The sequence below is a fragment of the Bombina bombina genome, chromosome 2, assembly GCF_027579735.1.
Source record: "Bombina bombina isolate aBomBom1 chromosome 2, aBomBom1.pri, whole genome shotgun sequence".
Lineage (NCBI taxonomy): Eukaryota > Metazoa > Chordata > Amphibia > Anura > Bombinatoridae > Bombina > Bombina bombina.
The window spans coordinates 670916881-670944523 of NC_069500.1; the positions used below are offsets into that span (position 1 = coordinate 670916881).

General features: G+C 40.8%; 1 protein-coding gene and 1 non-coding gene across 2 annotated transcripts in view; both read left to right on the top strand.

The window, feature by feature from the left end:
• CCDC171 (coiled-coil domain containing 171) overlaps positions 1–27643 on the top strand; it is an 849190-nt gene that overhangs the window by 520063 nt on the left and 301484 nt on the right. Inside the window, 1 exon segment of the mRNA XM_053700001.1 lies at positions 16883–16937. Within this exon segment, the coding sequence (XP_053555976.1) occupies positions 16883–16937 (55 nt within the window).
• LOC128650631 (U5 spliceosomal RNA) lies at positions 19512–19628 on the top strand. Its single transcript, XR_008400907.1, has one exon. It is a non-coding gene; the product is annotated as a U5 spliceosomal RNA (small nuclear RNA).

Consider the following 27643-nt stretch of genomic DNA (forward strand, 5'->3'; position numbering starts at 1 on the left):
TGTAATCTTTAGGATGACCTACAATATTAGACTATATTTCTTTCATGTAAGTGGCAAGAGTCCATGAGCTACTGAAGTATGGGATACGCATTGCTACCTGGAGGGGGCAAAGTTTCCCAAACCTCAAAATGTCTTTTAATACACCTCCCACCTCACTCATACTTTAGTTTTAAAAACTTTGCCTTTGTTGGAGGATGGTGAAGCAAGTCGTACTTGATTTCTTCTGTGAAAGGCGCTTCTAAGCATTTTGAAGCCCAGTTCCTCTCAAAGTACAGTGTTTGCCTGAGCGATGTGATGGGAGTATCTGCCTAATGATGCCATGTTTTCACCTATGGGAAATTTATTCTAAGGCTCTCTGTAAATTCGGTCGTGGGGATTCATCTGCCACCTCCCTTTACAGATCAACATTATACTCCTCTACCATTACCTCTTCTGATATGTTTCAGTATTGGTTTGGCTGTCTGCTATATGTGGATGGGTGTCTTCAGGTAAGTAGATTTCTTTTTTTAAGACACTCTCAGCTATGTTTGGCACTTTATATTTTTAAAGTTTTAAATATATATTGCATATATTTGCCATGAGTCAGGTCTATGGGGCCCATTTATCAAAGGGCTTGCGGACCTGATCCGACACTGCGGATCAGGTCCGCAAGACCTCGCTAAATGCGGAGAGCAATACGCTCTCCACATTTAACATTGCACCAGCAGCTCACAAGAGCTGCTGGTGCAACGCCGCCCCCTGCTGACTCGCGGCCAATCGGCCGCCAGCAGGGAGCTGTCAATCAACCCGATCGTATTCGATCGGGTTGATTTCCGGCGGTTCCTGTCCGCCTGCTCAGAGCAGGCGGACAGGGTTATGAAGCAGCGGTCTTTAGACCGCTGCTTCATAACTTGTGTTTCTGGCGAGTCTGAAGACTCGCCAGAAACACGGCCCTTCAAGTTCCATACGGAGCTTGATAAATGGGCCTGTATGTTTATTTCCCTTTGCAGTCTAACAGTTTCAGCATGGAAAATTATGTTTGGGAGAAACTTAGTATATTTTTTCTTACCTGAGGTTTCAGCTAGTTGTACCTTTGGTCTTGTTTTTTCAAATTATCACGGCAAATTAGGCTTGAGATGGCACAAAATACTTCTATTTATTGCGTCATTCTTGGCGTGAATTTTTTTGGCGTGAAGGTTGCTTTTTTATGACGCGAGTCACGTAATTTCTTGCGTCTTTGTTGACGCAGAATTTTTTTGTCGTGAAGTTGCGCCTGTTATGATGCGAATTGTGTCATTTTCTGTTAACCTAGGCGCCAAAAGTGTTTTTCTCTGTATTTACGTCATCTTTGTTAGCGTCATTTTTGGTGCCAAAAAAATTGTTATATTAAGTGTCTCCCTCTCATCTACTTTCATTTGTTACCGAGGGCTATGATAAGTTTTTTTTATACGCATTTTTTCCCATTCCTGAAACTGCTATTTTGAGGATATTTGGATATTTTGTTTAAATGTTATTTTTTCTTTTTTGCTACATTTTTTCAAGATGTCTCAAACTGATCCTGCCTCTGATGTTACTGCAGGAACCAAGTTGCCTGAAAACATATCTACCAAAGCTAAGTGTGTATGTTGTAAATTTGCTGATCTTCCTTCTTCAGCTCAAATATGTGACACTTGTTATGAGAAATTGTTTCATGCTGATAATGTTTCTATAAGTACAAATAAATCTACTGTTAAAACTGCACAATCTAATGTACATGATATTCCTGTAGATATGAAAGATTATATTGCTGCAGCCATAGAGAACGCTATGACTGCTATTCCGTCTTCAAATAAACGTAAAAGGTCTCTTATTACTTCTCATAAATCTGATGAAGCCTGTAATGATCAACAGAATACTGAAGCATTGTCTGCTAATCAGGATTTCTCTGGCTCAGAGGATCCTATTTCAGACTCTAGAATCTAGTCCTCTTGATAACAAGAATAGCAAACGTTTGAATTCTGTTTTTAAAACTTCTGAGGTTACTCCTGAAGTTTTTTTTTCCTATTCCAGATGCTATCTCTAATATAATTACTAAGGAATGGTCTAAGCCTGGTACTTCTTTTAATCCTTCTTCTAGGTTTAAAAAATTGTATCCTTTACCTGTGTCCAATTTAGAGCTTTGGGAGAAAGTCCTTAAAGTTGATGGGGCTATTTCTAATCTTGCCAAGCGCACTACTATTCCTATGGAAGATAGTACTTCTTTTAAATATCCCTTAGATAGGAAGATTAAATCTTATCTTAGGAAGGCATATTTACATACTGGCTATATTCTTAGACCTGCTATTTCTATAGCTGATGTTGCTGCTGCTGCTTCAACTTTTTTGGTTGGACAATTTAGCACAGCAGCTATTGTATCCTGTTTTGTCTAAATTGTTGTTTTACTTCAGCATGCATGCTAATCATTTCATTTGTGAATTCTTTATTGGATATTATTAATATTGATATTAAATCTATGTCTTTAGCTATTCTATCTAGAACAGCTTTATGGCTTAAATCATGGAATGCAGATATGGTGTCTAAATTTAGATTGCTATTATTATCTTTTCAAGGTAATAATTTATTTGGTTCTCAATTAGATTCTATTATATCCAGTATCACTGGGGGTAAGGGAGTTTTTCTGCCCCAAGATAAGAAATCAAAGGGTAAATTTAAAGCTCCCAATCGTTTTCATTCCTTTCGTCAGACTAAAGAACATAGAACCACTCCTTCCCTTAAGCCCCCTGGTTCCAATTGGAGACCTTCCACGAATTGGAATAAATCCAAGCCTTATAAGAAACCAAATACAGCAGCTAAGACTTCATGAAGGTGTGGCCCTTAAACCAGTTTACCTGGTGGGGAGCAAATTGCAATTATTTCAAGACATTTGGGCAGATTCTGTCCAAAGTCAGTGGATTCAGGATATTGTTTCTCAGGGGTATCAAATAGGTTTCAGAATTCGACCTCCCATGGGAAGATTCTTTCTTTCCCATGTTCCAACAAACCCTGTGAAGGCTCAGGCTTTTCTGAAGTGTGTTTGAGAACTAGAGCTTTCATGGGTGATTGTTCCAATTCCTCTACAGGAATAGGGTTTGGGTTTTTATTTAGATCTGTTCATTGTCCCAAAGAAGGAAGATTCATTCAGACCAATTCTGGATCTAAAAACTTTAAATCGTTTTTTAAGAGTCCCAACTTTCAAAATGCTGTCAATATGCAGACTTTTCTGCCTTTTGTACAGCAAGATCATTTCATGTCCACAATAGACTTACAGGATGCCTATTTTCACATTCCGATTCATCCAGACTACTCTCGGTTTCTGAGATTCTCTTTTCTAGACGAGCATTACCAATTTGTCGCTCTTCCTTTTGGCCTAGCAACAGCTCTGAGAAGCTTTTCAAAGGTTCTTGGTGCCCTTCTATCTGTAATCAGAGAGCAGGGTATTGTGGTGTTTCCTTATTTGGACGATATCTTGGTACTAGCTCAGTTTTTTAATTTAGCAGAATCTCACACAAAACAACTTGTCGTTTCTTCAAAAACATGGTTGGAGGATCAATTTACAAAAGAGTTTTTTGATTCCTCAGACTACGGTCACCTTTTTAGGTTTCCAGATATATTCAGTGTCCATGACTCTTTCTTTGACAGAAAAGAGACGAATGAAGTCAGTGTTAGCTTGACTAAACCTTCAGTCTCTATCATTCCCTTCAGTGGCTATGTGCATGGTAGTTTTAGGTCTCATGATTGCAGCATTGAACGCAATCCCCTTTGCTCGTTTTCATATGAGATCTTTTCAGCTTTGCATGTTGCACCAATGGTGCAGGGATTATACTCGAATATCACAGTTGATATACTTAAGTCCCAACATTCAACAATCTCTGACTTGGTGGTTAGACCATCACCTTATTGTTCAAGGGCCCTCATTTGTTCTTCCTACCTGGACTGTGATCACAACCGATGCAAGTCTTACAGGTTTGGGAGCTGTCTGGGGGACTCTGACAGCACAAGGGGTTTGGAAACCTCTGGAGACGAGGTTACCAATCAATATTTTAGAACTCCGTGCTATTTTCAGAGCTCTTCAGGCTTGGCCTCTATTGTAGAGAGAACTTTTTATTCAATTCCAGACAGACAATATCTCTACAGTGGCATATGTCAATCATCAAAGGGGGACTCGCAGTCCTTCAGCAATGAAAAAAGTATCTCTGATACTATCTTGGGCGGAATCCAACTCTTGTCAAATTTCTGTGATTCATATCCCAGGAGTAGACAATTGGGAAACAGATTATCTCAGTCGACAGACTTTACAACCAGGAGAGTGGTCTCTTCATACGGATGTGTTTTTTCAATTAGCTCCAGCTTGGCCTCTCAGGTTTTGGTATGCGGACCTTGTCAGGATGTCCAGTTGACAACCTTGGCCACTTCCTTTAAGGCCAGACCTTCTGTCTCAAGGGCCGTTTTTCCATCAGAATCTCAAATCTCTAAATTTGATGGCAAGGAAATTGAATGCTTAGTGCTTAGTCATAGAGGGTTTTCTGACTCAGTGATTCGCACTATGATACAGGGTCGTAAATCTGTTTCCAGGAAAATGTATCATTGGGTTTGGAAAACCTATATTACATGGTGTTCCACTCATAATTATTCTTGGCATTCTTTCCAAATTCCTAGGCTTTTACAGTTTCTTCAGAATGGTTTGGATAGGGGTTTGTCTGCAAATACTTTGAAAGGACAAATGTATGCTCTTTCGGTCTTATTTCATAGAAAGATTGCTAAACTTCCTGATATTCACTGTTTTTTTCAGGCTTTGATTCAAATTAAACCTGTTATTAAATCTATTTCTCCTCCTTGGAGTCTCAATTTGGTTTTGAAAATTTTGCAGGCTCCTCCTTTTGAGCCTATGCATTCTTTGGATATTAAACTACTTTCTTGGAAAGTGTTATTTCTTTTCGCTATCTTTTCTGTTAGAAGAGTTTCCGAATTGTCTGCTCTCTCTTGTGAGTCTACTTATCTGATTTTGCATCAAGATAAAGCTGTTTTGTGGACTTCATTTAGTTTTTTGCCTAAAGTTGTGAATTCTAACAACATCAACAGGGAAATTGTTGTTCCTTCTTTATGTCCTAATCCTAAGAATACTCTTGAAAGGTCTTTACATTTATTGGATGTGGTAAGGGCTTTGAAATATTATGTTGAGGCTACTAAAGATTTCTGAAAGACTTCTAGTCTATTTCTTATTTTTTCTGGCTACAAGAAAGGTAGGTGGTTGAAACTTTTTGATTCACAAAGCTTATTTGGAGGTGGGGTAGTCTCCGCCTCAGTGAATTACAGCTCATTCTACTAGATCAGTTGCCACTTCTTGGGCTTTTAAGAATGAAGCTTCAGTTGATCAAATTTGCAAAGCAGCAACTTGGTCTTCTTTGCATACTTTTACTAAATTTTACAATTTTGATGTGTTTGCTTCTTCGGTAACAGCCTTTGGTAGAAATGTTCTTCAGGCAGTTGTCTCAGTTTGATTCTAATGCCTTTTTGATTTGAGTTTTTCTGACATTTTTAAGATTTTTTTTTGGATTTAATTTCTTAGTGGATTTTGCTGTCTTTATTTTATCCCTCCCTCTCTAGTGACTCGTGGACTTCCACATCTTGGGTATTATATCCCATACGTCACTAGCTCATGGACTCTTGCCACTTACATGAAAGAAAACATAATTTATGTAAGAACTTACCTGATAAATTAATTTCTTTCATAGTGGCAAGAGTCTATGAGACCCACCCTTTTTTGTGGTTATGATTTTTTTGTGTAAAGCACATTATTTTTTTTTCAGTTCCTCTTTTTTGTATGCTTTTTACTCCTTTTTTTTTTACACCTCACTTCTTGGCTATACGTTAAACTGAAGTATGAGTGAGGTGGGAGGTGTAGTTATAGGCATTTTGAGGTTTGGTAAACTTTGCCCCTTCCAGGTAGGAATGTATATCCCATACGTCACTAGCTCATGGACTCTTGCCACTATGAAAGAAATTAATTTATCAGGTAAGTTCTTACATAAATTATGTTATTCAAGTGAAGGAAATCGTATATACACATTATTTTAAATAGAATGTCTTTCTGATAAAGCCATTTGATGATAAAGAGAGTTTATGCTTAAAGATAGATAACATAAACAGTAATGTAGTTGTTGTGCCTTCCACTGTGAGCAAATCATTCTAACTAACAGCAAAAATGTAGTGAGATTGCTATAATAATTCATGGAGAATCTTTTTCCTGACATCAGCATTAGCAAAATAGCAGCAGAGAGGTACTATACTGTGTCTGACTTCAGTCCTTGAGGGCTGTAAACTTACTAGGATTTTAGGAGAACAATGTCACTAACTCATCTGTGCTCAAGCGGAGAATATTGGCCTTGAATACCTGAGTTAGATATAGAGTTACCAGCTGTCCTCCACAAAGCTACTGGACAATCTGTGGGTGACTGGACATAATAGTTGGTGGGGGTCACACAATACCCCCAAGATATCTATACTTTAGCCTTTTTCAAAACTGAGCAGTCATTATACTCCTTGGCTGCCAGTAAAAATGTAATCAATAAATTTTTCCAGTAATGCACGTAAACAACAATGATTTGACCAACTTGACTTCCTCTTCTTTTTGCTCCATGTTTGTAATGTATGGAGATACAGGAGATCTTTTGCAGTTCGTTAGCACTTAAGAAGTTTAAACATTTAAAGGAACAGTCTACTTGAAAATGTTATTGTTTAAAACGATAGATAATCCCTTTATTACCCATACCCCAGTTTTGCATAACCAACATGGTTATATTAATATACTTTTTACCTCCTGTGATTATTTTGTATGTAAGCTACTGAAGACTGTTCCCTTATTTCAGTACTTTTGACAGACTTGCATTTTAGCCAATCAGTGCTGACTCATAAATAACTCCACGGGAGTAAGCACAAAGTTATCTATATGGCACACATGAACTAGCAGTGTGAAAAATTGTCTAAATGCACTGAGATAAGAGGTGGCGTTCAACGGCTTAGAAATCAGTTTGAGTCTACCTAGGGTTAGCTTTCAACAAAGAATACCAAGAGAACAAAGCATTTGATGATAAAAGTAAATTGGAAAGTTGTTATTAATATGTAATGCCCTATTGGAATCATAAAAGTTTTTCATTTTTACTTGACTTCCCCTTTAAGTGTCCAGTATTTCCATCTTAATGGGAGGAGAATCAACTGCTTCATTTATTACTTGTGGGAATTTAGAACCTGGCCTCCAGGAGGAGGCAAAAACAGTCCAGCCAAAGGCTTAAATACCTCCCCCACTCCCCTCATTCCCCAGTCATTCTTTGCCTTTCGCCACAGGAGGTTGGCAGAGAAGTGTCATAAGATTTGGAGTAGTCTCTTATGGAGGGTAGTACTCTTCGAAATGGGACTGGAGTTTTAAGTAGTCCTATCAGCCTCTCAGTGAAAGCATGGGTGAATGTTAGAGTCCAGAGATGCAGGGAGAGTCTTTCTGCGAAACCATCCAGACTCAGATTAACAGCTCCAGATTAATCAGCGTTGACGAGTTTCGCTGCCTGTTTTATGCACTCAAGTCCATGTCAGGAGCGTTGCTACTAACCTGTCACACTTGAAGGGCCGTGGTCCTGTTCCACGGCATAGATTCTGGTAAAATAGTTTCATTTATACACATATGATGACGCAAGAAGACAGGGTCGCAGTGTGTCTCCTTTTATCTGTATAGAATCAAGGGTTAATATCCCTGGAAAGGGGATTATTGAACGGGGGGATTTATGCATAATATCTTTATTGTGTTTGGTGCTGTTTCATGTGTGAGCTGAGGCTCTAGCAATGTGGAACAGTCAGGCGTAGAGCGGAGCGGACTTTTTTTTGCACATTTTCTCTATAGTGCAGGGGCGATCCTGCATGGCTGTCCATGTGACCAGGTGTGGCCCCTTCAACTTCCTCTTTCCTGATCAGCAATTGCGGGAGACGTAACCGTTTCTCTGTGGTCCGGGTCATTGGAGGTGGTGAGTGCCCCGGCTATTGGTTTATAAAGGTGCCTTTTTAATCTATCTAGTCCATATTAAAGGCACAAGCTATGGAGGACTCTGATATGTTAAAGGATAGCCCCTCTTTAATTAAATCTAATACCTGTGTTTATTGTGAAGAGGTGCAGGTTGATCCGCCTGCTCAACTGTGGTCCGGGTCTTTGGAGGTGGTGAGTGCCCCGGCCATTGGTTTATAAAGGTGCCTTTTTAATCTATCTAGTCTGTATTAAAGGCACAAGCTATGGAGGACTCTGATATGTTAAAAGGTACCCCTCTTTAATTAAATCTAATACCTGTGTTTATTGTTAGGAGGTGCAGGTTGATATGCCTGCTCAACTGTGTTCCACATGCTTTGATAAGATTGCAATATCTAAAAGGAATAAGATATTTAGCACTACTGAGCCTTCCACCTCTTAGGGTTCTCCATCCCGGTGTGTTCCCTACATTGATCTCCAATCACACATTGGAAGCCAGCTCAATCTTGGAACAAATCCAAGCAGAGCATGAAGCCCGCCAAGACAAAGTTGGCATGAAGGGGCGGCCCCCGATCTGTCTCTGGATCGCGAAGGGGGCAGACTATCTCTGCAGAGGCTTGGATGCGATACGTACAGGATCCTTGGGTTCTAGAGGTTATCATCCAGGGTTTCAAACCTATCCTCAAGGCCAGAGAAAATAGACGCCTTCCTAGAGTGACTATTGTGCCAGTACCTCTGGCAGAAAGGGGTACTATTCAAACCTTTTCGTGGTCCCAAAGAAGTATGTCACGCTCCGCCCAATTCTAGACCTAAAATGCCTAAACAAATTTCTGTCAGTTCCATCGTTCAAATTGGAGACGATCAGATCGATTCTACCCCTTGTTCAAGAGGGGCAATTTATGATGACAATAGACTTGAAGGATGCTTACCTTCACGTGCCAATCCACAAGGATCACTTCAGGTTCCTAAGATTCACTTTCCTGGACCAACACTTCCAGTTTGTGGCCCCACTGTTCGGTCTGGCGACTGCCCCAAGAGTCTTTACGAAGGTTCTGGGAGCGCTGCTCACGGTATCAAGAGCCAGAGGTATTGCGGTGGCTCCTTATCTGGACGCTATCCTGGTTCAGGCTCCGTCCTGCAGTCTCGCGGAGGACCACTCGAGAACTCGTCTTCACCTTCGATTCCACGGATGGAAGATAAACAAGGGAAATAGTTCTTTGGTTCCCAGCAACAGGGTGGAGTTCCTGGGTAGGATAATAAATTCAATTTCTATGAAGATATTCTTGACAGATCAGAGACGTTCCAAGATTGCATCCAGCTGTGTTGTTCTTCAGACTTCCTCAAGGCCATCTGTGGCCAGGTGTATGGAGGTGTTTGGGCTCATGGTTTTTAGCATAGATGTCATTTCTTTTTCACAGGTTCCATCTAAGACCTCTGCAGTTATGCATGTTGAGGCAATGGAACGTGATCACTCAGATCTATCCTAGCAGATCTCTCTGGACAATCGAGCAAGGGAATCCCTTTCTTGGTGGATCCATCCGGGACAGCTGTCCCAGGGGACATCCTTCTTGAAACCATCCTGGGAGATTGTGACCAAGGATTGTGACCAGGATGGGTAGCTGTTTGGGGTGCCAGAAAGGCAGAGGGCAGGTGGACTCAAGAGGAGTCGACCCTACCGATAAATATCTTGGAACTGCAATATTATATTCCTCGCTCTTAGGGCTTGGCCCCTCTTGGGGTCGTCCCATTTCATCAGATTCCAATCGGACAATATTACCTTGGTGGCGTACATAAACCATCAGGGGGGAACGAGAAGCTCCCTAGCCATGAGGGAGGTGTCTCAGATTCTGGAATGGGCAGATACCCACAACTGCTCGCTCTCAGTGATCCACATTCCAGGTGTGGACAACTGTGAAGCGGATTTCCTTAGCAGACAATCGTTTCATCCAGCGGAATGGGCTCTCCATCCCGAGGTGTTTATCGAGTTCTGCAACAGATGGGGGATGCTGGAGATAGATCTCATGGCATCCAGACTCAACTTTAAGCTACCCAGATACGGGTCATGGTCCAGGGATCCCCAGGCAGAGGTGATAGATGCCTTAGCGTTACCTTGGGAGTACAACCTAATTTAAATTTTTCCCCCGTTGCCACTTCTTCCTCGAGTGGTGGCCCGCATCAAACAGGAGCAAGCTTCAACCATTCTGATTGCTCAGTTGTGGTCACAGAGGACGGGGTTTGCGGATCTGGTGGGAATGTCATCGTCTCCTCCATGGAGGTTACTCTGTCGCAGAGATCTGCTAGTTCAGGGTCCTTTTCTCCATCAAAATCTCAATTCTCTGAGATTGACTGCATGGAGATTGAACGCCTAGTCTTGGCCAAGAGAGGGTTCTCTGAAAGATTGATTGATACTTTCATTCAGGCCAGGAAACAGTCACTTGTCGCATCTATCATGAGGTGTGGAGGGGAGATTTCTCTTGTAAGGTGTATCCAGTCCACAGATTCATCCATTACTTGTGGGATATTCTCCTTCCCAAAACGAAGCTGCAAGAGGATCACCCACAGCAGAGCTGTCTATATAGCTCCTCCCCTAACTGCCACCTCCCAGTCATTCTCTTGCAGCTCTCGACAAGGGAAGCAGCTAGAGAGATGTGGTGCATTAATGTAGTTTATCTTCAATCAAAAGTTTGTTAATTTCAAATGGTACCAGAGTTGTACTATTTTAGCCTCAGGCAGAAAGTTGAAGAAGAGTCTGCCTGTGGTCTTTGATGATCTTAGCAGGTTGTAACTAAGATCCATTGCTGTTCTCACACATAACTGAAGAGATGGGTAACTTCAGCTGGGGGAATAGCGTGCAGGGTCTCCTGCTCTGAGGTATGTGCAGTTTTAAGTTTTTCTAGAGAAATGATAAGCTAGAAAATGCTGACAATACCGGATTTATTTAAAGTAAGCCTGATTACAGTGATTTAATAACGACTGGTATCATGCTTGCTGTAAAGGGTAATAGTTTTATTATTTACTCACATTACTGAATAGATATAACGTTTGCTTGAGGTGTATAAACGTTTATTTCATATTGGTGATAAAACTTTATTCTGGGGCCCAGTTTTTCCACATGGCTGACTAGATTTTGCCTAGGGATAGTTTTTTAAGGCCCTCTCACTGTGAGTACAGGTTGGGAGGGGCCTATTTTCCATTAGTTTTTGCAGCTTGAGACATCCAGCTTCCCTGAAGGAGTCCCCTGAACATATAGGACCTCTCTAAGGGGTTTTTGTGCCTTCCAAAGTCGTTGTATGGGCAGGTAGGGCCACAGTAGAGCTGTTTGTTGTGACTGTTTAAAAACGTTTAGATTTCTGCTCTGTCTATTCTTTTGCACAAGCCTCTGGCGGATGTTCCAGACGTTCAGGCGTTTTGTCAGGCTTTAGTTAGAATCAAGCCTGTGTTTAAACCTGTTGCTCCGCCATGGAGTTTAAATTTAGTTCTTAAAGTTCTTCAAGGGGTTCCGTTTGAACCTCTGCATTCCATAGATATCAAGCTTTTATCTTGGAAAGTTCTGTTCTTGGTAGCTATCTCTTCGGCTCGAAGAGTTTCAGAGTTATCTGCCTTGCAGTGTGATTCCCCTTATCTGATCTTCCATGCAGATAAGGTAGTTTTGCGTACCAAACCTGGGTTTCTTCCTAAGGTGGTATCCAATAAGAATATCAATCAAGAGATTGTTGTTCCGTCACTGTGTCCTAATCCTTCTTCAAAGAAGGAACGTCTATTACACAATCTTGACGTGGTTCGTGCTTTAAAGTTTTATTTACAAGCTACTAAAGATTTTCGTCAAACATCTGCATTGTTTGTTGTCTAGTCTGGACAGAGGAAAGGCCAAAAGGCTTCAGCAACTTCTCTTTCTTTTTGGTTAAGAAGTATAATCCGCTTAGCTTATGAGACTGCTGGCCAGCAGCCTCCTGTAAGAATTACAGCTCATTCCACTAGAGCGGTGGCTTCCACATGGGCCTTTAAAAATGAGGCTTCTGTTGAACAGATTTGTAAGGCGGCAACTTGGTCTTCACTTCATACTTTTTCTAAATTCTACAAATTTGATACTTTTGCTTCTTCGGAGGCTATTTTTGGGAGAAAGGTCTTACAGGCAGTGGTGCCTTCCGTTTAAGCGCCTGCCTTGTCCCTCCCTTCATCCGTGTCCTATAGCTTTGGTATTGGTATCCCACAAGTAATGAATGAATCCGTGGACTGGATACACCTTACGAGAGAAAACTAAATTTATGCTTACCTGATAAATTTATTTCTCTTGTGCTGTATCCAGTCCACGCCCGCCCTGTCATTTTAAGGCAGGTGTTTTTTAATTTTTAAACTACAGTCACCACTGCACCCTATAGTTTCTCCTTTCTCTTGCTTGTCTTCGGTCGAATGACTGGGAGGTGGCAGTTAGGGGAGGAGCTATATAGACAGCTCTGCTGTGGGTGATCCTCTTGCAGCTTCCTTTTGGGAAGGAGAATATCCCACAAGTAATGGATGAATCCGTGGACTGGATACACCACAACAGAAATAAATTTATCAGGTAAGCATAAATTTTGTTTTATCCTGGTGTGAGGAACATGGATATCCCTGGCACAAGGTTAGGGTTTTCAGGATTCTGGCTTTTCTCCAAGATGGTCTAGATAAGGGTCTTGCCAGCAGTTCCTTAAAGCCACAGATTTCGGCCTTATTGGTTCTGTTACACAAGAAGCTAGCGGAGCTTCCTGATATTCAGTCCTTTGTTCAGGCTCTGTCCAGAATCAGACCGGTATTTAGATCTTCTGCTCCTCCTTTGAGCTTAAATTTGATTCTTAAGGTTTTGCAGAGGGCTCCGTTGAGCCTATGCATGCGCTTGTCATTAAGTTTCTTTCCTGGAAGGTTCCATTCTGGCTTTGGCTCGCAGAGTCTCTTGGCCTTGCAATGTGAGCCCCTTTACCTGGTTTTCCACGCTGATAAGGCTGTGCTTCGCAATGGGATGAGGTTTCTTCCCATGGTGGGGTAAGATCGTAACATCAATCAGGAAATATTAGTTCCTTCCTTGTGTCCTAACCCTTCTTCATCTAAGGAAAGGTTACTTCATAACTTGGATGCAGTTCGAGCCTAGAAGTTTTATCTTCAGGCCATGAAGGATTTCAGACAGACTTCGTCTTTATTTGTTGTGTATTCAGGGAAGCGTAGGGGGCTGAGGGCCTCTTCAAGTTCACTGTCTTTTTGGTTGAGGAGCATTTGACCTATGAGTTGAGGTTTTATCCGTTTGACCTATGAGACAGCGGGACATAAGCCTCCTCAGACGATTACGGCTCACTCAACTAGGGCTGTGGCCTCTTCTTGGGCCTTTAAGAACGAGGCCTCTGTGGAGCAGATTTGTAAGGCGGCTACTTGGTCCTCACATGCTTTTGCAAAATTTTACAAATTTTATGTTTTTGCTTTGGCGGAAGCTGTTTTTGGGAGAAAGGTTCTACAGGCTGTGGTGCCCTCGGTATAGGGTCCGCCTCCTTTTACCCTCCCGTTTTGTTCATTCAGTGTCCTCTAGAGCTTGGGTATTTGTTCCCATAAGTAATGAATAAAGCAGTGGGCTCTCCTCCCATTAAGATGGAAAACATAAATTATGCTTACCTGATTATTTAATTTCCATCTGTGGGAGGAGAGTCCACTGCTCCCACCCGTTTCTCGGGTGGGTGGACCTAAATTTAATTTTATTCTTCTGGCACCATTTATACCCTATTTCTCCTACTGTTCCTTGTTCCCTTGGCAGAATGACTGGGGGATGAGGGGAGTGGGGGAGGTATTTAAGCCTTTGGCTGGGGTGTCTTTGCCTCCTTCTGGTGGCCAGGTTCTTAATTCCCACAAGTAATGAATGAAGCAGTGGACTCTCCTCCCACAGATGGAAATGAAATTATCAGGTAAGCATAATTTATGTTTTTTGTGATGATTTTACTAGACAGCTTGCTAAAATACTGGAATATCCGGTTGAATAGTGGACACCAGGCAACCCTAGTTGGATACTGCTCTAAACTCACTGAGTTTACAGTATATAGTTTAAATGTAATTTAAACATTGTATACCTCAGTGTCTCTTTACAGATAGTAAATATAACAGTGTGTATAACCATCAAACATAAAAGCTTCCATTCAAAACTATTTTACAGTGTTGACTTTCCTGCCAGGCAACAGCTTTATTTCTGTTGTTATTCATATGGCAAAGCCGTATGTCACTACAGAAGCCCAGATAGTTTAAACATCCAGTGGTTGGATGGTATTCCTTACACAACCTCTCCAAGTCTATTGGTGTGGGGTAGCTCCAAACAAAATCCCTCTACTTGTTCCATACCTTTTTATTGTGGCTTTCTCAGAGGTTATATCTGCTTGTGCAAGAAAAACAAAGCTACTTTTGTGTCAATCTTTTTGCCATTCAATGGAAGCTGCTTCCTAAGCATTCAAAGCTACTTAAAGGGAAAGTCTACACTAAAATTGTTATTGTTTAAAAAGATAGATAATGCCTTTACTACCCATTGCCAAGCTTTGCACAAACAACATTGTTATATCAATATACTTTATAACATTTAAACCTCTACATTTCTGCTTGTTTCTAAGCCACTATAATAGAAATGGTCCAGCAAAAGAGCGTAGAGGTGCACGCTGTCAGGAACCACTGGCCAACTCCCAAAATAAGTCCCAATAATGATAAAACATGCATGACTAAGGGGTCCCCCGAAACGTCGCTATCTGTATACCTGTCTCTCCAATAAACTTGTGAATTAGACTGAGGTGCGGCTGTTTTATCATTATTGGGTCCAAGCCACTACAGACAGCCTTTTATCACATGCTTTTTATTAGCTTTTCACAACAGGAGACTGCTAGTTCATGTGAGCCATATAGATAACATTGTGTTCATGAGTTATTTAAGAGTTAGCAGAACACAGTACTAAATGCAAGTCAATAGATAATAAATAAAAAGTCAAGTGATCAGGGGGCTGTCAGAAGATGCTTAGATACAAGGTAATCACAGAGGTAAAAAGTATATTAATATAACAGTGTTGGTTATGCAAAACTGGGGAATGGTAAATAAAGGGATTATCTATCTTTTAAAACAATAAAAATTATATTGTAGACTGCCCCTTTAATTATGAACTGTGGTTAGTTTAATCAGGCTGTTATCTTTTGTCTGATATCAGTAATTCATTATGCTTTTGTTTTCTACCCAGTATGGCAGATTAACTCAATGCAATTACAGTCATGATTGGCAATGGCATAGATTTAATAAAAACCCATTGGTAATACTAATATCTTGTGAAAAAAACTTCTGCAATAACGGGTTCCAATATGAAGGATACCGGCAACACAAAAACACCCTACAGAACAAATTAATAAAAAAATGCAAATATAAAAACAGTCCCCTCTAACATATGCACAAAAGAAAACTTACAAATATTAAATACAGTAGAATTGCATAACTAAAAAATTTAAATTAAAAAGACAATGCAATAGGAGTTACTCATAGTGAGTAGCAGATTGTTTTTTGACAAATTTCTTCCATAACCCCATCCCCGTATCATGTAACAGACATCAGCCAATAACAGACTCCTGTACATATACACTGTGAACTCTAGCACATACTCAGTAGCTGGTGCCTCAGAAAGTGTGCATATAAAAATACTGTGCACAATTTGATAATGGTAGACAATTGGAAAGCCTCTTAAAACTGTGTGCTTTATCATCAAAGTTTAATTTTGACTTTAGTGTTCCTTTAAAATGAAATAAAGGAAAAATAAAAGTGAGAGAGCCTTGTCAGTTTAATATAGCGAGACACCATCATAAGACAAGATATTTCACAGGTGCAAAAGAGTTTTTTATGAATTTGACCTGCTAGACTGAGCTGTAGGTGAAAAGTCTCAAGCATGTCTCTAGATGGGTCCGGAATGCCTAGCCACTAGATACCTTTTGTTCTATCCAGCCAGCCTACTTTACCAGAACAAAACAGACATGCAAATATTTTACAGTTGCATTGTACAATTGTCCCCCCGATAATTTGTGGTTGTAATTATTGTTTTTCCGTGTTGCTATTAGTTGACGTTTAATTGCATGATATGATGTATTGGACACCTCACCCTACTATACATACATATGACAGGAACACCCACTAATAAAACAATAGTAAATATAGGTGACAGAATGCTCAATGAATTTTAAATATAATCTTGTTTTTACAAAGAGGCCCCTTGACAATCTCACAAGCTTCTATGGATCATTGTTAGGCCTCTGAAAATGATGCTAATTTACCTAAAATCAAAAGAACCACACCAACACTATTATGTAAAATTACTTATGGAAGCCCATTTAATTAATAGTTTCATCATAAACAATAATAACTACACATTTCTGGATGATTCTTTATAATAGCTATATACTTCCAAATGTTCTCTCCTACATATTTTGAATGTTTGATTTTTGTATGTGTTAAATAACAATAGTTGGCACAATATGCTTCTGTGTAGTAAACAGGCATGTCCCTTGGTGCCTTGTTTCAACAGAATTGACCAATTTATAGGGATAAAGATTTGAGCACATATATACAATTTGCTCTAATGAAATGACTAAATTTTGAGATGTGCCTAAAGATGGCAGATTTCTCCAGTGAGCTACATTTATTATTAAAAAAATATTGTAAATATGTCATGGTTGCTTGTTATCCATATTATTGGTGTGTACTCTATTCTGGTATAGTTTAATACAGAGCCAATGACATAGTTCTGTGTCAGTAAGCAAGAGCACAACAAAATGAAACAGTTCATGTGCAAACTTTATTCCTGTGGCTCTTTGGACTTTGATCCACTAATTGATTTCTCGTCTTTCTCTTTTATAGTGATAAGGATACACTGATTAGTCACATGAAATCTGTTGAAGTTGTCCTACAAAAGGTACAATTTAAATGTTAAATATTTTAATCATGAATACGTTTTAGTAATACCTTCTTTATCTCTAACATTGTCTGTAAATAAACTTCAACTAATATGAATGTACTCCAATAATTAAAGGGAGACAAAACCCCAAATGTTTTTTATGTTTCAGATGCAGCATACAATTTTAAACAATTTTACAATTTACTTATTTTATCTAATTTGTTTCATGTCCTCAGTATCGCTTGTTGAAGGGACAGCAATGCACTACTGGGAACTAAGTAAAAACTTTGGGTCAGCCAATGAGAAGAGACATTTATGTGTAGCCACCAATCAGCAGCTAGCTCCCAGTAGTATACTGCTGCGTTTAAACCTTACCTACACATGACTTTCTACAGAGAACACAAAGACAATTAAGTAAATTAGATAATATAAGTTAATTAGAAAGTTGTTTAAAATCTCATCTGAATCATGAAAGAAAAATTTGGGGTTTCATGTCCCTTTTAATTAATGTGCAACGTGTACCACTATAAATGGGGTACAATGATGTTTAAACAGGAGAGTAATTCTACATAGAGAATATGAATAGCAATATAATAATACTATAAGAGACTTCTGCAAAATATACATTATGTAAAAGAGTCCCCTGCTTGAAAGAGTTTATGACTCAAAGGTAAGCAGAAGATATAGGGGTTGCTTATAGTATAGTCACAGTACAAGCGTCACAGGAGGTCGGCAGAGAAGTGTCAGAAGATTAAAGATAGTCTCTTATGGAGGGTAGTACTTTTCGGAATGGGACTGGAGTTTTAAATAATTCTGTCAGCCTCTCAGTGAGAGCATGGGTGAATGTTAGAGTCCGGAGATGCAGGGAGAGTCTTTCTGCGAAACCATCCCGACTTATGTTAACAGTTCCCCGAGTTTCGCTGCCTGCTTTCTTCACTTAAGTCCATGTCAGAAGCGAGGCTACTATCTGTCACACTTGAAGGGCCATGTTCCTATTCCACGGCGTAGATTCTGGTAAGATCGTTTTTATTTTACTTCGATGTGTGAATGTAATTTAAACAAAGTAGTCTCAGTGGGACTCCTTTATCTTTATGGAATCGAGGGTAAATATCTCCTGTGGGGGTTATTGAACAGAGGGGACTTTAATCATATTTGTTATGTGATTCTGTCTGCTAATGTGTAGTGACGCTTGGGCTTGTGGCTATATCGGAACATAACCACCTTTTTTTTGTCAGACTGCACAGGTCTTGTGGCCTTGGCACGCTTTTCTCTGGCCTGCACGGTGTACCTTGTGACTAGGCGTGGTCACGTTCTGCACTACATTCCGTATTCCTGACCGCATGGCGAAGGAGAGAGTCGGTTTTGCTAGTTGTCTGGGTCCCAGGAGGTGGTGAGTGCCTTAGCCATTGGGGGTGTAAGGTGCCTTTTTTTTTTTTTTTTCTATCCAAGTTATGGAGGATTCTGATTTTTTGGAGACGGATGTTACTGATTCAGAGTATGAGATGGCCCGGGTAATCCATGCCCATCAGTTATGTTTTGAATGCCGCTTTAGAGTGGTCTCTTCTCCTGCAACAGGGAACTTATAGTCCGCCGAGCCTTCCGCCCCTGGGGATCACACATCCCATGAGGCGCGTGCCCTAGAACCTTCCTTAGCTACGCAAACAGGTGTCCCTAATGCCGATACCCCTTCTCCGGAAGGCGGCTTGTTTCCTCTAGAGGTTACGGCACGCTTCTGCATGGCCATATCTTTGGTGTTGGCGCAGTTGCAACTTCCTGGGAGGGTGTTGATTAGTTACTGTCCGTGTTCTGTTAACCAGGGCTCGCCAGGCAGGGGATCGTCTGGGTCAGATCAGCCATCTGGGGAAGCGGTTTCCTCTGAAGCTTCAGGGGCCCAACCCTCGTGTCAGGGTCATCAGTTGCCCTGGCGGAGGTAAGTCTTGCTTTTCGTTATAAACTGGCGTGCCTTTGTGTCCTTCTGTGGCATGTTTTGGCAGTGCTGGAGGATACCAATCCTAATGGGTTGAGTGATCATCTGTCTTCTGTTCCAGACGGCAAGCTGGGTTAGACGTGGGGGGATGAAGTTAATCTCCTTGTTGTCTCCTATTTACTTTCTTTTTTGGGTATCTTATTCCAGTTCTGAGCTTCGGGAGAATGGGGTCTCTGATTGGCTGGTCTTGTTAGTGTGCTTATTCTCCTTTAGCTTTCCCCTGCGGGCACTGCCCTCTTTTTCTTTGATCTGGTTAGGATGTATTTTATTTCTTTTGAGAAGCTCATGTCTGTTATAATTTTTCCGTTGGGAAACATTTCTTCTTTGGAATTTGATACTAGCAATTTTGTGGTCGCTTGGGCACTTCCGCGGAAGTTGCATGTTAAGGTGTTAGTACATTGTTATGGCTATAGTTCCTTTTGTCGATTCCTATTGGGGTTTTGATTTTTCTGTGACCTGGGTCAGTTCTAAATGCCCTATGTAGCAGGCTGGTACTGGTCGAGCACTAATTTCTGTTCCTTAAGGTCTATATCATCCACGTGGTGCCGGTATGACTGGCAGTCTTGGTTGGGTGATGAGTTGCTCTCTCGGATGAGGAGTTCGTTCTTCTCTGGTTTTTCTTCAGATCGAATAAAGCTTTCGCTTTACTAAGTTTTCTGTGGAGAGGATCATCCATGAGTTTTCAAAATGTTTTTTTTTGAGGCTCTGCTCCTTGCAGGGCTAGAGCATGGTAAAGGAGGCCTTTCGTTCCTTGACGTCAGGCTGGTTCTCGTTTCTTCCTTTGGGTGGGGCATCAGAGGGATTGTACTCAGTCCTCATTGTCCTGTTACTGATTGTTGTCGGGGTTCCAGAAGGGAATATATCGAGGGAGAGAGAGAGCGCTGAAACAGTTCACCTCAAAGTACACAGGTTGATATCAAAAAATCCCCAGATAAAATTGATGATTAAAATCTATATGAATTGTCTTCCTGCGCTAAAGGCCAGGTTATGTGGTCCTAAAGCTAAAACATTTGAGGTGACACTGAATAGATGGAAATAATCACTCAGGACATAAAATATGTTAGATATAAGCTAATATTTATTATTGATAAAAGAGATGATTAAAATATATTCTATGACAATTTATTTTTAAAAATTTTATTAAAAAATTGATTGAAAATTGAATTTAATTGAATTTGTATTAAAAAGCTGATATATTAAAATTTATTCGGCAAAAATAACAGAGGCAAAAAGATAAAAGGATAAAATATAGGTGAGGTGAGTGTACTGAGCAGAGGATATAGTTAGTATACACAGCACATATAATTAGTATGTTAGTATAGTTAGTGAGGTTATTATAACAACAGATGCGGTTAGTATACAACAGATGTAATGAGTGCAGTGGATTTGATTGAGGTTAAAGTGTAAACTAAAAAATGTGTCAGCTAAAGGTGTATAAGCTAAAGGTGTGTGTGCTAAAAATATATTATAAACTAAAATAGTGTAAGCTAAACAGCTATAGAATGAATACACCTAAATTCATGTAGTAGACAGTTGTGCAAAAAAGCAATGTAAATAGAGCTTAGGTTAAAAGGTAAAGTTAATAAAGCTAAGTTAATAAAGCTAGAACAATATAACTAAAATTTAGTATAAAGAATAGCCATTTCAAACACAATTGTGATAGAACTGTAAAATGGATCTAAAGTTCTAAAAAAGTTCTTTTCTGTGCACAGATAAAGAGTGTTGGCATATGCAAAATGTTGGGCAAGTGAAATTTTCAGTGCCGTCTCCTTTTTATATTAAAAGTACCTTGTAAGATCAGACTCAAAGTCTGTTTTGTAGTTCAATCCTATAGTAAACGCAAGTGAAGTAATCCGAAGTTCAGGTAATACCAGGTTACCTTAAGCTGCTTTTTTCAAGGAAGCATCTGTCAGGTTGTGAATATAATACCTTATTTCTTTCTTTCCTTGTCCTTTATGGTAAAGCCAGGTTACCACTTTGAATTTCGAGCAGCATACAGGACTGTTGTGGCGTTAATGTGGGGCTTCTTGCAGTTTTTGCAGGTCACGTTTATGAGCACGGAATTGGATGAAACATCTGCTCTATCATAAAACATTATAATATAATATTTATTATTAATATCTCTTTTATCAATAATAAATATTAGCTTATATCTAACATATTTTATGTCCTGAGTGATTATTTCCATCTATTCAGTGTCACCTCAAATGTTTTAGCTTTAGGACCACATAACCTGGCCTTTAGCGTAGGGGTTCCAGAAGGGATCCTGCTAAAGATTACTTTGGGTTATCAGCGCCGCGAGACAGTTAAGTCCGAGTTTGTGTGCTATACAAGTATCCATTATTATTAGAGTTCCGGAGGTCCTTTGGCCTCGGAGCTAGGGTTCTTCATTCCCAACAGGACTGGAGGTTGAAAGGACTCCTTGGAGTACCAGGTTCGGGGATTTCCTCTCCTCTATGGTATTCTTATTGAATGTATTTTTTGAGGCCTTGATGAAGGTAACTCTTCCTTAAGGGGTCGAGATGTCTTAGGCTTCTTTCTCCCCTTATTGGGGTTGGTTGGGAATCATCTGTTTGGGAAGTTCGGGCATTTATGGCCTTTTTATTCCTCCTACTGTTTTTCGTCTGCTCCTTTGTTTTGGGGCTCTGGAGAATGCATTTGTCTCCGTTTTCTCCTGGAGCTGCTCTTACTTAAAGATGTCTCGGCTTTATCTGTTGCTCGCCGGGAATTGTGAGGTTTGTCCATCGTTGATTCCTTGAGTTGTGAGGGCTTCCGGGAGGTTGATCCTGAAGGGATTGTTTGGAGATTATTTTATCTTCTCATGCTGGATTATCTAGTTTTGAGCTCTAACTCTGGGGTGTTGTCCCTCAAGCCTTTAGGAGATATTCTCTCTGCGATGCTTAGCGAACGTCCAGTGTCCAAGGACCTTTGGATGTGGCTGTGGTGGCATCTCATTGGGTTCAGGTTCTCCGTATGTGGTATCCCTATAGTTCCTCAGGGGTTACTACCTTGTAGCCTGCTTTACCGGACATGTTCTTGTCCTGGATATCTGACCGAATCTCTTAGAGGGGTCTTGGACTGTTCAGTCCTTCCGGTTCTGATATTTCCACTTGCCCTTTCAGGGGGTTTTGTTTTTCTCTTAACAGAGGTTTGGAAATAGCCTGATGGGTAGTTCAGCTGCCTAGCAAGCGGGAGATTGCAGTCACAATCTGTTGCAGCTATTTGCACCTTAAACGTGTGCTCAATTTTGCCTTCTACTGGGCCGGCTGTTACAGCCAGATGGTCCCTCTACAATCGGTATTGCCTTTACCGTCTGTCTGCTGCCACACACTCCATGCCTGTGGGCAGGTGAGCGGTTATATTTGGCTTTCTCCTCCCCGTAGGGAGATTGGGGCATACCACAGTATCCACCTAGTGCCCCGGAGGTCTTCCTCTGTTCAGTGGGGTCCCCTCTGCCTTGCGTGCAGGATGTCATGAAGGTGGGATTCTGGTATTGTGCCATCACTGTTGTTTCACTGTAGTCTCTTTTTGCCTGGGAGTGTCCCTTCTTGTAGGGCAAGGATCTGTGGCTGGGTCCTGGAACCCGAGCTCGTCCTATGTTCTGTCATAACTTAGTTGTTTAGCATGCCAGTCCTGTTAGCATATGGTGGAGTTTTTGAAAAGACAGAAGGAACTGGACCTAGTAATTCCTCCTGGCCTACAAAATATACTGATCTCTCTGCACGGTTGGGCAGTAGTTTCAACAAAAATATACTAAATGAGTGGCGCTCGTTAGCTAAGCGCTAAGTATGCAAGAACTGGATAGATATTACTAATACAGTTTATTACACCTGTCGTGTTTCCTCTGATACTATATACTTAACTTTATTTACAGGATACGCAATACTTTAACACGCAAAGATATTCAAATCTAACCTGAACTGTATACCAAATAGAGATATCATATTTGAACTTCCTATATCCAATTGGATTGAACATTATACTGTATGTTGCCCGATACATACGGAGCTCCATACTACCTTTTTAGTATCTCCATATAACTATTGGGATTTCATGTTTTGATCCCTTATCTGAATTCCCAGATAGATTATTTTATTTATGTTTTACTTTTTATAAAGTGGGTACTAGCAAAAGGGATACTAACTAAAGGCGTCCTATTTTTTTTGTTACATATTAACAAATCTCTGTTATACAGACGATATTTTGTTATTTACTAGCAATTATTAGCTTGATATTATTTTTGGAATGTTTAGTGCATGTTATCAAATTTAGGGATTTATGATATCTGTGAACCTTATTAACTGCTTAGTCTGCTAATCAGATATTTGTAGCACTATATATGTTTGAGTCTGTGTTTTAGAGTCTGTGTTTGTTCAGGTTGTGGCCACAACTATTTTTTCTCATACTATATTTATTGCATTGTATATTATTTTATCATTTGCCTTTTATTATAAATAAATATTTATTATTTAGAGCGTTATTTCTTCTATAATATAAACTTTGAGATATGATATTGGTAACTAGGATAGACATCCCAATTGTATTAACTCATATGGTGGAGTTTGTTCTACCCATTCGTACCGTTCAATTTAGTTCCCATCCTTTTTTCCTTACTGAGGATCTGGGTGGTCAGGGGAATGGTTTCTTTCCCTGCCTTCTGACATTGCCAGTCGCTTTGGTGCTGAGTCAGTTGCATCGGAGAGGGTGTCAGAGCCATGACCGCATATATTATTTAGATCTGGTGATCCCTCCTTACCTGGGAGGCTTCGCAGGGTTTCTTTCCTCAGCAGGGGACTTTCTCTGCTGGTTTTGGATGCTCTCCTCTTCCTTGTTTTTCCTGAGAGGTAGTGAGTTTCTGCACTCCTTCAGAATTTTTCCTCTGGGGCAGTTCCTAGCTTGGTTGGCTAGTGTTAACGGCTGGAGTCTGCTAGACTTCTTTTGCAGAGGAAAGCCAGTGGCTTCTTCTGGAGCACTATAGGATTTATGGTGCTAATTTTAGGCGGTTCCCGGAGGTGGATTTTGTCCCTCGGTCGCTCTTTCATAGTGCGGATTGCACACTGTGTGAGGGATGGGGTCTACCTTGTCTCTCTAGGTCTCCAGGGTTGGGACGTTACATGGTCCCTTGGACTTCCGTTCAGATAGGGGTCGGTTTTTTCACCTTCCTTCTCTTTGTTTGGTCATTGGAGTTCGTTCTTTATGCGTTTTTGTCCTGCTGCAACCTTGGTTTGCGCTTGGAGTTTGACTAGGGTTCCTTTTACCCTAGCTTGTTGGTCTTTAGATCTATGTTGTGTTCTTCTTCCTCTTCCCTTCAGGGGGTATGGGGAGGTCCCCTTCCCTCAGGTCGGAGGTAAGTTTTAGTGTGGGCTTGGAGCCTGCGGGACTTGTCTCCTCTAAAGGCTTTGTGCTCAGTGGAATCTACTGATTCTGAGCGGTCTCTAACTAGGACCTTGCTGGTTTTACCTGATGGGCAGTTACCTGATCCTTTCAGGTTTTATCCTTCTGTTTCTGGTGAAGCAGTTTGTTTTTGTCAAGTGTTTGGGTAATTTCAGGCTGTGGTGCCCTCTGAATGGGCCGCCTTGTCTTCCCGCCCTTTTTTTTTTTTGCATTCAGTGTCCTCTATAGCTTGGGTATTGTTTTCCCAAAAGTAATGAATGCAGCTGTGGACTCTCCCTGTTTAAGAAGAAAAACTTAAATTATGCTTACCTGCTAATTTTCTTTTCTTTTGACGGGGAGAGTCCACAGCTCCCCGCCCACGTTCTTATATGGAGCGGCTGTTTATTTTATTCTTCTGGTACCTTTTTCACCCTGATATTTATTTTACTGTTCCTTGTTCCCTTGGCAGAATGACTGGGGGATGAGGGAAGTGGGGGAGGTATTTAAGCCTTTGACTGGGGTGTCTTTGCCGCTTCTTGGTGGCCAGGTTCTGAATTCCCAAAAGTAATGAATGCAGTTGTGGACTCTCCCCGTCACAAGAAAATAAAATTATCAGGTAAGCATAATTTAAGTTTAAGTTAAGCAACCATTAAAGGTAGATCAGCATAAGGTAGGGAGGTGCAGAGTTAAATAATATTGAATGCAGGATAAAGAGTAGGAAATGGTAGAGAGTAAAAACCTAAGGTAGGTTCTGAGTGAAAGAATATTAGGACATGAAACTTGTATTTATAAGAGTAAACAATTAGTGGTTAAATACAAGTTTAGAACCCCAGTGAGTGCATGTCTAACTGGCAAGCAGACCCTAGTCTGAAGCTTTTCTTTATCTCTTTAGTCATTGGGCAGTACAGCTGAACAAAACCGTACTGTCTGCCCCATAGAAAGCTATCAGACTTGTCTCCGCTTTTGTACTTTTGCAGCTTTTACTTCTTAAAGGCAACTTGGGCATTTGGTAGTAAGAACTGCAGGGGTACACTTCTGAGAAAGTAAAGGTTTTCATTCCTTTTAACATCAGTGTCTTGAATAATTTTTATTCATTACCTTACTGCTGGAGAAAATCTCGGAGTTTAGCTGATTTTCTTCATTACAAATTCACCTTGAACTCCTACTATTCTGCCCTTAATCTTATAAGCAACATTACTTCTCTACTCTTATCTCTAATCTTTCTTCAAACCCAAAACGTCTGCTTTCAATACTCTTCTCCGCCCACCCCCACCTCCTAATACAACTTTTCTGTCAGCTCAAGACTTTGCTAGCCACTTCAATAACAAAATTGACTCCATCAGAAACGAAAACAGCTCTTAACATACTTTCATTCTCTCACCCCCTCAAATGCTCGCAATCAACCACAACCCACATAGCCATAAACTTAGCTCTTTCTCCCGTTACTGAGGAAGAAGTTTTTGCACTTATACTGCGCTCTCACCTCACTACTTGTCCCCTTGACCATATCACAGCTACTCCCCTCCCTCTCTTCTACCCTTACCCCTATACTCACTCACATTTTCAACCTTTCTGTCAGCACCGGTATATTTCCCTCATCTCTGAAACATGCACTGGTCACACCTATCCTCAAAAAACCTTCCCTTGATCCAACTTCCCCATCCAACTACCGCCCTATTTCCCTCCTCCTCTTGCAAAAGCTAGTATATGCATGCCTATCACATTTCCTTACATTAAACTCCCTCCTTGACCCACTGCAATATGGATTTCATCCCCATCACTCCACAGAGACTGCAACGACCTACTTACAGCAAAATCAAAAGGCCACTTCTCTCTGCTTATCCTCCTTGATCTGTCCACAGTCTTTGATACTGTTGACCACCCTCTTTTGCTCCAATCCTTCGGGATCTGTGACACAGCCCTGTTGTGGTTCTCTTCCTACCTGTCAAACCGTACCTTTAGTGTAGCCTTCTCTGGGGCCTCCTCTGCCCCGTCACCACTTTCTGTCGGGTTACCGCAAGGCTCTGTCCTCGGTCCCCTTCTCTTCTCAATCTACACGTCATCATTATGTTCCCTAATTAAGTCCCACAGTTTCTAATATCATTTGTATGCCGACGACACCCAAATCTACTTCTCTGCATAAGACCTATCTCCTTCCTTGCTAACCTGTGTCACTAACTGTCTTTCACACATCTCTTCCTGGATGTCCTCTCACTATCTCAAGCTAAATCTCTCCAAAACTGAGCTCCTTATTTTCCCCCTTCTTCCAAAATCTCCACCCCCAATCTCTCTATAACTGTCAAGAACTCCATGATTCCCCCTACCCCGCATGTCCAATGTCTTGGGGTCACTTTTGACTCAGATCTTTCTTTCACTCCTCCTTGGCTAAAACCTGCCACTTCCATCTTAAAAACATCTCTAAAATTAGACATACAAAGCCCTAAACTGCACTGCTCCCCCCTATATCTCAGACCTTGTCTCCAGATACTCTCCCTCCCATCCCCTTTGCTCTGCTCATGACCTACTCTCCTCTTCTCTTGTTACCTTCTCACACTCTGTTTACAGGACTTCTCCAGACTGGCTCCCATCTTGTGGAACTCTCTGCCTCGCTCCACAAGACTCTCCCCTAGTTTTTAAAGCTTCAAGCGCTCCCTAAAGACTCTACTGTTCAGGGATGCATACAACCTACACTAACCTTTCTTTATACCAGTTCATCTCCTCCATTGCTATCCCCTGAACCCCCTTAGCATGTAAGCCTAAAAGTCCAGCTGTTTGTAGATCACTTTCTTAAGAGCTGACTACAACAGTGCGACTCTTGGCAGGGCCCTCTACCCGTTTAATCCCTATAAATGTTTTGTTGTACTCCGCATTTGTTTATAGTGCTGCACAATCTGTTGGCGCTCTACAAATAACTGATAATAATAATAATAATTAACGTATGTGAAATCTTGATAGTGAATTGCCGAATTGGTACCTAAATCTAATATTATAAGTTTCTCCAACATTGTGCTGATATCTGTTTATCTGTTAATTGTCTAAAAGTAAAGGTTTCAACTCTTTCAGTTTTGTTTCAGTGGAAGATTGCTTCTTCCTGGCAAAGATGCCATTCATTGCAGGGACGTGCAGTCAGGGGAGGTAGAACCTCACCTGTCATGAAAAGAAAAAAGAAAATAATGCTAATGTACACTAAAAATATACTTACCAAATTTCTTGACCTTAGCTGTAAATACATGGAGAGAGGCAGTGACCATCTTTGCCTCCCTCAATTATGAAACAACTTAGAACGTGCTGCATGGAGGTCTGTCAGGTCAGCGGTCACATTTCATCATAAAGCCAATCAGGAAAAAGCCACAAGTGAGGCAGC